Source organism: Cyprinus carpio, chromosome A5 (genome assembly GCF_018340385.1).
Source record: "Cyprinus carpio isolate SPL01 chromosome A5, ASM1834038v1, whole genome shotgun sequence".
Classification (NCBI taxonomy): Eukaryota; Metazoa; Chordata; class Actinopteri; order Cypriniformes; family Cyprinidae; genus Cyprinus; species Cyprinus carpio.
In genome coordinates, this window is record NC_056576.1 from 21,656,498 (window position 1) to 21,669,149 (window position 12,652).

At 37.4% G+C, this 12,652-nt stretch overlaps 1 protein-coding gene across 6 annotated transcripts in view; it reads left to right on the forward strand.

The window, feature by feature from the left end:
• Positions 1-400: 400 nt before the first annotated feature.
• The window catches only part of LOC109064494 (latent-transforming growth factor beta-binding protein 3-like), a 32,131-nt gene continuing 19,879 nt past the window's right edge, over positions 401-12,652 (forward strand). For 2 of the 6 annotated variants that reach the window (XM_019081534.2, XM_042756454.1), the window contains exon 1: positions 401-1,377. In XM_019081534.2, the coding sequence (XP_018937079.2) occupies positions 1,137-1,377 (241 nt within the window). In that variant the 5' untranslated portion in view covers positions 401-1,136. The remainder of the gene's footprint in view (positions 1,378-12,652) is intronic. The other 4 variants (XM_019081533.2, XM_042756455.1, XM_019081531.2 and 1 more) reach the window with 2 other exon arrangements.

Sequence of the window (12,652 nt, forward strand, 5' to 3'; positions counted from 1 at the left end):
AGAGCGAGGTTAGATGGAAGAAGCGAAACATTTAATTTTTAACAACTGTTTTACGATAGCAATGCTAAATGACTAACAGTAATACCTAGTGATTCCAACTACTCTACTTTTCTCAAACATGGCCGTTTTGAATTGAATGTATACAAATAAATGTGAATGTATGCATATTTTAACATATTATTTGCAAATAGTTAAAGAGGATCACTTTGTAGCTAATTAGACCTAGAATTTCCTTCACAGTTCTAGTTCTTTGTGTTTTATCATAAAAAACAGTCCCCAGCCTATCCAAGCTGACAAAATCTCTCTAAAACCAGTCAACAGATTTGAAGCCCATGAACCAGCATAGGCCTCTTCAGCAGAGGTGTTTAAAAAAAAATAGATTTTTGTTGTTGTTGGGGGCGTCTTGCAAGATTTGCAAATCACATGTGGTAAACTGCGCTCTCGCGCCGCTCAAGTAGTAAACACTAGAAATTAGTGTTGCTCCTGCAAAAGTTAGCTGGCATTTCCACTGTCATTTGTGTTTGCTGACCGTGACTGCGGCGGAAAATCGCTCGCAGCACCGTCACCGGGCGCTTGATGAGTTCAAAATAAGGGGAAAAGAAGGTGAAGAGGAAAAGCACCGACGTCGAAACCGCTGAGTCCCGCTCCAGAACTGCTCTGGCCCTGCGCCAGCTCGGCTGCCTGTGGATTGGCTCTCGCTTTGCCTCTCCTCCTCCTAAACTTTCCCAAACTGCGGTACGTACACACGCCATCCACGCAGCGACTAAGAACTATGCCTTAAGGAATGAGGAGTTTTTCATCTTATTCCACTGCCAGGTTGCCTTTTAAAACATGTAAGGATTTTAAAAAGCCTTTTAAAAATGTCGCAAACGGCCTCGATGCGGATAATCTGTATTTTTTATCCACCGAACCGGACGTAATTTGTCAAGTTTCTTACTTGAAACGGGACAGGAAGGCATCCGCACAACTTTCTGCCCGAGGACTTTCATTGCCAGCGCTGCCTGGGAAAAGAACGCGTGCCTGCGTACATTTCCCAAACGGGGCTCCAGGAGGGACTGCCTGATTCGCTCAGGCTTTCGGGAGTAGACTGTGGGTGGTAGCGTGAATGCCCTGTGCTGGCACTGAGGGATGCCAGCATGCCCTCGCTGATTCTCTCCCATCTGCTCCTCGTCTGGCTCGCGCTCCAGCGGCTGGCTCTGTGCGGCGAGCGCGCGTCCACTCGCGAGCGCTTCAAAGTGGTCATCGCACCACTCATCTGCAAACGGACGTGTCTGAAGGGCCAGTGTCAGGACACCTGCGAGCAGGGCAACAACACGACTCTCATCGGTGAAAACGGACAGTCGGCGGACACACTGACCGGGCCAGGCTTCAGAGTCGGTAAGTCAATTCAAACGAGTTTATAACGCTCGTTATTCGGTTTGGTTTGTTGACAGGACTGCTCACGAGCTCTATTGTTTAAATTTTTGCCACATTTGGATGAAGGACCTTAAAGGTATAGTTTACCCAAAAATAAACCTTTCACATTGAATGACTTTAATTACATATTTACTTACCCTCATGTTGTTCCAAACCTGCGTGACTTTATTTCTGAAGTAAAAACACAAAAGGATTTGTAGGCAGAATATTAGTGACTGAAACCGCCAGTCTCCATTCACTTTCATTGCGTTTTTTTTTCCATACAATGAAAGTGTATAATGACTGGGCCTGTCATTCTGCCTAATGTCTTTTTATGTTTTACCTAAGAAAGTAACCAATTCGGGTTTGGAAGTGTGAATTAGTTATGACAGATTTTGTATTTTTGAGTGAGCTGTCCCTTTAATGTACAAACTTTATGATTGAATTTAGCCTATGGCATGAGTCTGTGAGTGGAAATGCAATAATAACCCCCTCTCTCTTTCTCCGTCTATTTCTCTCTCACTCTTGTTAATGGTTTCTGCATATTGTCTGGTTGGCAGTGTAGCTCTCGCTCTGAGCTGTATCAGATTGGATGGGGTAAGGCATGGTGCCATAAAGTCTACGCAGCAAGATCTGCGCTGCTCACACACATATTCTCTTCTCTTAAACACACACATACTGTACATTTACATTCTCTTTGTCAACAATAAACACACTTGCAGTCAACAGACCCTTAAAATAGTTTGTGTGCGTTAGTACGTATATGTTAGTAAGAGAAACCCCCTTCTGCAAGGGCTGCTGTACCAGTTTGTTATTTCAAGTAAAGAATGCCAGGAGCTGATATGCTTAGAGAGTATATCTATAAGTGTGTGTGGGTATGTTTAGCTCAACATGTTTGTCTGGGTTTTTCTCATCAGTATTGTGATGAAGTGATGGTTATTTTAGTTCTGCCTCTTAGCAGGTTCATTTGGTGTGTTGTCTTTCTTTCTCTCCCTCTTGCTCTCTCTAATTTTGTCTAGTGGATGCCTGTGTGCTTTTGAATGTGTTGAGTCCAAAAATAAATAAATGTGGTAAAAAATAAAGGAGGAAGCTGAGTCACTGCTGAGTGAAAGCTACATTTATGGAAGTCTGAAGAAGTCCCCACACATCGGGCTCTAAGACTCTGACCAAGAGCATCTGTGGTTCATGGTGTGTGTGAGTGTGGGATATTTCTGAATAACAAACATCATATCTGACCTACATTCTCTGATTTGTTAGAATCTGATTCTAAAACAAGCACAGCTTTATAATTAGACGTAGGCCAATCATTTGTTTGACAGATTATTTTTTTTAAACAGATATTAATTCTTTTCAGTGTAATTGTTTATTGTTTATCTTTTGCCTACAGATAAATGACATCATTTTGCTAGAAAAAAAATTTATTTGACTAAGTTGAAGGTCATTTGTAACTCTCTACAGTCATTTTCTAATTCTCACAGACACTTCGATTAATTTTGGCAGAATTTTTAGATTACAAAAACCTGACCTTTCTAACCCTAACTCTACACAAAAATGATTTGTAATGTCTGTAATGTGAACACATTCTCATACTCTTATTCTTTAACACAAGCCTTTTTATTTTCATGACAATCTGAGAATTTTTTTGTCTAAAAGATTATGAGAATAGACAAGAAGCACCCAAAAGCTCTTTAATAATGCTACCCCATTGACGGGTTGAAGTTTTTGTTGTTTTTGTTTCATTTATTTAATTTCACCAAACCTGAATTTTTCCTCACAAGGAATTTCAGTTGCTTGTTTAGAGTCCAGAGTTCATGGTGTTCAGTGGAAATAAGCACTGCAGCTACACTCAAGCCTTTATTTTAATGTCAACAATGAGTTAGTCATGAAGTATTTTACCTTTTGCTTAAAGCCTGACTCATACATTTTACATTTTTCTCTACCTTAGACTTTGTGGTTTCAGTCATGGATTGCACATACCGTCTGGAAAATCAAGGACCATAAGACATACTCACATGTCGACTCATCTTATTTGATATGCAGAGTCTCTACCTTTTCTTTTGTTAAAGTAATTGTCACCAAAAAATGAGAATTTGCTGAAAATGTATTCACCCGCAGGTCATTAAAGATGTAGATGAGTTTGTTTCTTCATCGGAACAGATTAGGAGAAATTTAACATTACATCACTTGCTCACCAATGGATCCTCTGCAGTGAATGGGTGCCGTCAGAATGAGAGTTCTAACCTCTGATAAAAACATCACCACAAAAGTTCCACTCAATCAATTAACATCTTATGAAGTGAAAAGCTGTGTGTTTCTACATCTCGGATTGCCTGAAGGTTAGTAAATTTTCAGCAGCTTGTAATTTTTGGGTGATTTATTTAATATTGGATTATTTACTGACAATTTCAATAGCAGTTTGTTAAAGAGGTCATGAACTGCCTTTTTTATTATTTTGCACTTTTCTTTGAGGTCTACTAATAATGTTATCAAAATTTTTACATTGTAATTTAGAAGTAATAGGCTATTTTCTGTCCTGTATTGACCCCCTCATCTGAACGCTCTGTTTGAATACATTTGGCGGATTGACTACATCCTTGGACGCTGCTGTGATTTAGGTTCAAAACACATAAATACTCAGTACATACAGTATCAAACGATCTGTAATATAAGACAAAGCAATAGTGACCACGTAATAAAAACACTTATTCACACTTGTGTGGTGCGACATTACTGTTGGATCCGATATAGTAGCACAGCATCATCTTTTAGTTTCAGTCTTCAATCTTCAATCTGCGTTGAAGGATGTTTTTGTAGTACAATGACCTCTTATATGTCAAAAGAACAAAGGAATTTTGATTTCTCTGTTCATGACCCCTTTAAGTACTGAGAAAGCAGCCTCTTTTTCTCTTTTTGTGTTCCTCTGTCTGTCTGTCAATGCCAGGATTTGGGTTTTGTGGTGAGAAGTGTGTAAACCCCAAACCATCCTCCACTTATGCAGAGTGCCCAGAATGATGCCAGCATGCCACAGACGCATTGCCCAATGACTATTTCAGTCCTCATTCACACACACACACACACACACACTGCTTCTCTTTCACATGCAAGCCTCACATATTTTCTTGTATTTTGGGGACTTCTTTTAATTTCTTTATTTAACTCTGTTCTACTTACAGCACAGTCTGCGATCCCTCTTTATTTGACTACTGTGGTATGCTGTGCTCAGTAAATGATGTGATTAGAGTGCACACAATAGTAAGAGCCAGATTTATTACATAACTAGATACATGAAGTCTTTGGGGCTAATCAGGCTTTATTCCTCCCCTGCTCTCATTTTGCTCAGGCAATCCATGGAAAATCCATGCAGCAAGCCACAAAGGAACAGTTTGAGAGTGGAAAATGTGTCAGAAATCCAGTCGAACATTCCAGAAGCATGCCAATCCTTGTGTATTTGTGAGCATATGAGTCAGTGTGGTCATCTACCATTTGTCATAAGTATGAAGTGCAGTAATTATTATTACGTTCTGTATCATCAACCTCTGGTTTCTCAGTCCTTTCCCCTTGCCATCCTTTTTTACCTTTGTTTTTTTTGTGTGTTTCCCATTCTTCTTTGTAGAGATTCCCTATGCATTTCTTATGCAGAAGATTGAAGAGCAGAGTGAGATGGCATAATTGGTCATGCCAGTCTAAGACTTTGAAACCATAATTAGAGGTTGTGTTGGAAAGTGATAAGAGAACACTGTGTATAAGTGAGTGTCTGTCTTTGAGGGAGAGGTGGCAGCTGTAGGCTTTTTAAAAGGGCAATATTGAAACTTAGGCCCTTAAACAAGCATTCTGGTTTACTCAGAGTAAACTCACTGCTTTTCACTGTGAGAATGAGGCCAGTTATTTAAAGCAGAGCAGAGGAATGTCTTCATATGTATGTGCATTTTTTTTATTTGGCCACAGACCCTGTAGTTATTCAGAAGTGAAAACATGAAGATGGTAAACAGGGTTTTTGAGTGATCGGACTAATTTAATTCTTTACACGCTTCATTGACACTTTTAGCATTTTAGACATCCCCGTCATTGTTCCTTTTTGATGCTCAGTATCTTAAGCCATAGTTCAGCCAAAAAATATATTTCTGTTCTAATTTAATCACCTCATTCCAAACTAGGCATGTGCCTGTATGAGATTCTGACAGTATGATAACCTTAGATAAAAATATCACGGATTCACGGTATCACGGTATCGTGCTTACAGCTCTAAAATATGTTATCTTTAAATTTCTGGGTAAAAAAAAATAAATTAAAAAATTCCCCACTGAACACAGTATATTTTATTTTTAACAAACATATAGAACATTTTGGAACAGTAAACATGTCAGGCTAAATAATTAAAATAAATAAATAAATTCTTCTTAATTAAGTGCAGTCACTTAAGTGAACCTAAACCTGCAGCTCAATAATCAAAAATATCATCAAAACATAATTTCTGTAAAAAAATATAAATAATAAAAAATGCAGTCATTAAACCTGCAGCTCAACAAGGTTTTTGGAGACATGCTCGCTTTCTACACATTCATCGTTCAGTCCAAGTTATGATGCAGGAATGTTTACCTTTCCTGGATTAAGTTTGGAGCGGTGAGGTACGAGGATGTGTGCACATGCACACACATAAGAAAGAGAGAGCGCGAGTGTCACACACACACACACACACACACACACACACACGGTCTCTCCGTATAACACTCAAACAGTGGCAAAGTTTTTTTTTTTTTTTTTTTTGTTGTGATTTTGAACAGATGTAAAAAAAAAAATAGCAGGACACTTAAAAGTATACACATGATAACAGCTAAATTTTATTATTGTACTAAATCGCGGAAAGGTACAGTACATACTTTAGACTGCTATTTCCTGCTCTGTGAAGTAACGTGAGGGAGGAAACTAGTTGACATTAGCTAGTTAATTAGCCATGTTATCTGCCTCTGTAGCAAGCCAAATAGTATTTATTTCAACAGTGAAACATATGGCGGGTGGGTCTCTGTCTTGATTGGGGGTGAAAGAGGGATGACACAGATATATAGTTTATGTTCCACCTGGACGTATTTATTTAGCGATCGTCTAGCTAAAACGTAATCTGTAGGGAACATCGTTCTGTACGGAACATGGTTAGTCTATGTTACCCGAAAATCTTATTTTTCGACAGGGGAAAGGTTCCAGGGTTCATCTCCTTCGGCCATCCCACACACAGGTGACTCTGACTGCTCACACCAACCAGAGGGGTAGGGGTCGTGTGACTTATTCCGCTTTTCGCTGCAAACTACTAAGGGAGTGATGGGATTTCTGTATTTTATGACACGAAAAAAATAATTTTAGTGGTTTTGAAACCATGAATTTTCCAACCCACGGTATACCTTGAAACCGGTTATCGTCCCATGCTTATTCCAAACCTGTATGATTTTTGTCTTTTGTCTTTTTTGTCCATGCAGTGAAAGTCAATAAGGTCCAGAGTTGTTTTGGATCCCACTGACTTTTATTTTTATAGACAAAAACAGTTCTTCAAAACATCTTTGAACTGGTGGACTATATCCCTTAGTCAGGGCAGTCACCATTTATAATTTTCCATGGAAGAAAATGTTGCTGTGAGGGGTAGACTACAGTCTTTACAATGTTACATACTTTATAAAGGTAATAGATCACGCCATTTTAAAAACTCCCAACTTTTTTGAATGTTTTATGAAGTTTTAGTCTATGAAAATTTATTTGAAAAGATGTTTAGTCATCTGAACAATTGACATGTTGTTAAACAACGGTACAATTCGTTAAGCACACTATACTTCAATCCCTCACAGCCTTGCTTTCATTCCTGTTAAAAGTTAAAAATGGCACTACCCTGAGTAAGGAAAGTCCAAGACATTTAAATATTACTGGTTAATAACATCACTGAATAATCATAGATCAGTAGGAGGCAGTGATGTCCCCAGGGGCCCGGGACATCATGTTTGGTTTTCATTTTCATTGGTGCCGTTGCAAACAGAGAAACCAAAACATCAATATTTTCTCAGTCAGACTAAACCTTACAACATAAGTTAAACACGGACAGATAAAGCACCACATCAAGACTCTTTTGATCAATCTGGATTCACAGTAGCACACTCCAAGAAAAGGTATAAATAGCTTCCAAATACATATATTTTTCAACAACTCTCAAAAAAGAAATTTCCAAGGAGTCATTTCATCATAGTCTTAGTGCATAGTATAAAAGTTAGTGTTTGCAGTGTCTGGCTTATTTTCCCTCTGCACATGAAATTTTCCGCAATATTCCATTCTTAATGTTCCCTTTCCTCTTCCTTTCTCTCCATAAATACACAAATACCTGTCAAGCGCTGATGATGACATCACAGTCACAGTCTTCTGTCAACATTCCATCCATTCACGCTCTTTGGCTTTCATAATCTGGAACCTCTGCTGTTGCCAAGGTTACGACAGATTCTGGCCCCCATAGATATGTAGATGCTTCATTAGCGACTGTTTCTATGGGCCGCTATAGGTAAGTTGTCTGCCATATTGTAACGGTCAACTTGACGTCATTCACTATAGTAATAATCACTGAATATTCGAAAGATGCCACAATCCTGCACAGATCAGCTCTGTGAGAACCTACAGTATGGTGAATGATGTCAAGCATATAGGAGCCGTCGAATGGGGCATCTATACATATCTATGCTGGCCCCCATGTGACTGTGTATACAAAGCTTGCAAGACCTGTGTCATAGCAGGAAAATGTAAACATTGAGATGAAAGAGAGAGGTTGCCCACATTGGTTTGATGTTTTATTTGATGTGTTTTTTTTTTTTTTTGTAAGATCTGTGGATGAAAGATATTTTGAAAAATATTTTTAGCTCAGGTCAGACTCATGACAAAAGTGGAGGTGCTTTGAAGTAAGTTTCAAAGTTTTGGAGAGCTGAATTGTGCTTTTTGGAAATCAAAAAGCTTTTATTGCTAAACCTTCTGTTTAGTTCTTATGGAAAATGTTTGAAAGAAAATGCTTTTGTATTCACAAGAAAAAGGCATCCATACATGCTAGAATGTTAATATTTGTGTTTGTGTGATATTTGTATGTGGGTTTGTTTATGTATGTTGATATACAGTACAGTACAGTACATGCACATTCCATTTCAGCAAACACTCACTCTTTTCACTTTTCTAGACTTTTCTCTGTGTATTTTTAAAGGCTCGCTGATGGATTTATGACTGTCAGTTTTAACACACAGCTGATAGTGATTATACATAGCCTAGTTAGTATATTTTTGGGAAACTTGGGTTCAGTATTATAATGGGTGTGTGCTTGTTGTTTTTGTTATTTTGCTGCGCACCGAAATAAACAGTCCCAGGCTTTTGTCAAGAAACTTAATATTGAACATTCTTTTGCCCCACCTTCTGTTTTAACACTAATGGTCACTTTTATATTTTTTGTATGTTTGTGTTTAGAAAACTAAATTATAGTTCCTAACATATCATTTAATGGGAGGGTTTCTTCGTATTTTTGCTAGTAACTTTGTTAGCAGGTAAGTTAGTTGGTACTGATGTGTTAGACAGTAATGGCGGCGCTCTGAATACATCCGGCATCCTAGTTTTCCTCATCTACTTTGTACTTTGTGATTAACAAACAAGGGCTGCACGATAAATCACATGTGATTGCCATGCGTAACCAAGCCGGTTCTGTGATTAATAGTACCGGTAAATCTCCATCACGTGCTTTCAGATGGAAATTATTCAGATGCAGTTAATACACAGAGCCGTAGATCACTGACAAGCCATGCAATATCACGTTCATTAGATGAATCGCATTCGATTATAAACGCGATATTGCGTAGCTTGTCAGTGTTAGTGTTTTTATCAATGCCATTTATGTTTTTGTTAATACAGCACATAGCACTAATCAACTAAATGAATGTAACATGACAAAGATGAATGCACTTTTGGAAGTTGAATGTAAGGAATGTATGAAAAATAACTTTCATATTGATTCAATGGATTTAGTACATTTTGAAAGAAAAAAGTAACAAGGATTTATTGCATTTTGGGGAAAAAAATAATACAATTTTATAATAAATCTATGAAAATCAAAACCTGGATTTTAATTTTTTATGTTATTATAACCTAAAGATGCTATGTGAAAGTTTGAAACAGAAAATAGTGGTTTTCATCTTGCCACTTTCTTGGTAAAGAAAACACATTTTTACTCAAATTATTCAAAATTGATTTATTGTGTTTTGGAACCAAACTTTTCATATTCATGTGTATATATATATATATATATATATATATATATATATATATATATATATATATATATATATATATATATATATATATATATATATATATATATATAAATTACAAGTGTATTGTTTTTTGTCATGTGTCTCTCTGCCAGGGAAAGCCAGTGCTCTGTATGCATGTGTCTGAGCTTGCTGGCCTTTGCGCCAGGGTATCTGAGGAATGTGAACATTTCTTTGCTTTTGCACCACTGTATCAGTGGTACTGTACTCCTCTCTCACACACACCTAATGGTCTAGTTCCTTCTCAGCCACTGGTGTATTAATGGAAAACAACTTACACTTCTTTGTGTGAATATTTTAAACCTACTCATTTTTTCCTTTTCCACTATCTGTCATTTACTCATTCCTCCATTCCTCCAACTTCTGAAACAATTATACCTAGTTGTTTAAATTGTTTTGTTTATGGTCAAGTTGTTTATTATTTTGGGTTAAAGACATTTATTGAGCACAAGATGAGATAGACACTAACAGACAGAATGAGAGTCTACACTGAGGAACAGGGATACAGAGCTGACTGACAACAATATTGTGTTAACAGTTTTTGATCGATAGTGCTAAAGTTTGGCTTCTTTGATTCTTTGACCAAAGGTGTTAAAAGAATCCATTTGAAATAAAGGCAGAAAAACGTTATAAAGAAATGTTTATTAAAAAACAAATCAGCTTATCAGAATAATTTCTAAAGGATCATGTAGCACAACTGAAGACTGGAGTAATGACTGTTGAAAATTCAGCTTTGCCATCACTGAAATAAATTACATTTTGAAATATATTTAAATAGAAGACAGTTCTTTTAATTTGTGATAATATTTCACAATATTTGATTTTTATTGTTTTTTTTGATAAAATAAGTGCAGTCTTGGTGAGCATAAGAAACTTCTTTCAGAAACATTAAAACCCCAAACCTTAACAACCAAAACTTTTGACTGGTAGTGTGTGGCTTTTCTATGTAATTTGAAGTGTGCTTAGTGTGTGTTGCTCCTCAGTCACAGAGTCACAAAGAGATTGCAGTTTTATTGCTCAAAAGTTGCTCTTTAATATCATGAGAGACTTAGTTGTTTGTGTGTGGGTTATCTATGTTAAGAGTCTTAGTTATTAATGTGACTTGTTGGCAGAATTTTGTTTATTGTTAAATCTAAACATAGCCTTATTTATTTTTGGGGTACAAGATACTTTTTTATTTTACTTATATTAGAAATTTAAAGCAGTTTGCTCTCTAGTCGCATGACTGGCTAAAAGCAATGACATATTACAGACATCTCATATGTAATTTGGACTTGGCACAGGATGCTTTTTAAATAAGCTTTTAGCTGGCATTTGACTAAGGCTAAGGTCACTCACTCTCGTGATTTACACACAGTAGGTTGTCCTACACCCACAATATATTACCTTACATCAACCCAAGAGTTTGCTAGTATGGTGGCTAGAACAAAAATATAAATATTTTAAATATTTAACTGCTGAGCAAATATGTTTTAAGAACACAATCAGTAAAAGGTTATTTATATTCCTTGCGTGTCTCAGATTAAGGCAGTTCAGGGACCTGATGTGAACCCTGCTGTAGTGGAGCTGATTTATCCACTGCTGTGGCAGGTTTATGGATTCAACTGCCCTGCTTTTTATACTGAGGTGTGAGAAAGCTGGTATAAAGCTTTCAGCTTCTTACTGTAAATACATGGTGATTTTCAGACAGGCAATGGATTAGATGAGCACAGCAGACACACCCCTGACTAACCCGCAGAAAATCATCACACGGTCTGTCCTACTGTATACACCCCACCCATCTAATACACATGTAATAACAAAATTTGTGTCATACACACACACACACACACACACACACACACACACTCACTCACTGTGTCTGTTAAATCCATTAACAGGCTTTTTAGCTCAGACAAAGAGTAAGAAAGTATTTGACATTCCTCCAAAATCATAAGCACACAATATGTTTTAAGATTTCTAGAGCTTTTGTCAGTGTTCTGGCCTTTCTGAGATTAAAGTAAATATTTTATAAGCAAAACAAAGCTAGTCGAAGCAGATCTGGCAGACTAAAGATTTTGGGTGTAAGAGAGGGCAAGATATGCTGTCTAAAGCTGTATTTTCGAAACCTCTGTCTGTCTTGAGTACTGCAATTAACTCAGCAAGCACAGACACACTGAAGCATTCACACACACACACACACACACACACACACACACACACACACACACAGACAGCTTCACATACACACACACACAAATCTACACAGTTATGAATACATATGCACATCATAGACAAAAACACAAGCTTCCACACAGAAAATAATTCACAGCCATATATACACACCCACATAGGCTTTAAAGCTTCACGGTACACATGCACACGCTGACAGAATGGCACTTTACATTCAGTATGTCTCTGCTATGATTACAGGATCATTAGAAAGGTAGGAAAGAAGCAATAAAGTAAGAAAGAAACCTTTTAACTTTTTATTTTCTACTCATATAGCTGTTTGTTTGTTTTTGTTTTTGTTAGAAATGTGGTTGTTTGTTTGTGTCTGTGATATATGTTTATATTCTGGCTTGGTTTTGCTTCAAGTGTTTCCCCTTCTCTTTCTCTAGCTTTCACTCTCTCTCATAAGCACATTCTTATAAAGTCATTCTATTTTTATGTAAAGTAAGAATGGAGGTGGTGTGGGAGCTTGAATCAGTGCGAGCGTGTGTGGGTGGTAGTCATACGCACGCAGACAGACTCCGGCCAGCTGTAATTGTTTCCGTGTGTTGTCCTCATCAAGCTATAGGCGAGCCACAGTTTGCTACTGCCAGCCTGATCATATGTCTTCGTGCTCTTTAAAATGTCCCTTGGTTGTCTAGATTCAAGAATCTGGATTTTTTTTGTATTGTCTTGCACATCTGCTCTCAAGATCTTTGCAGTCCACTGACTTCATGCTTGTT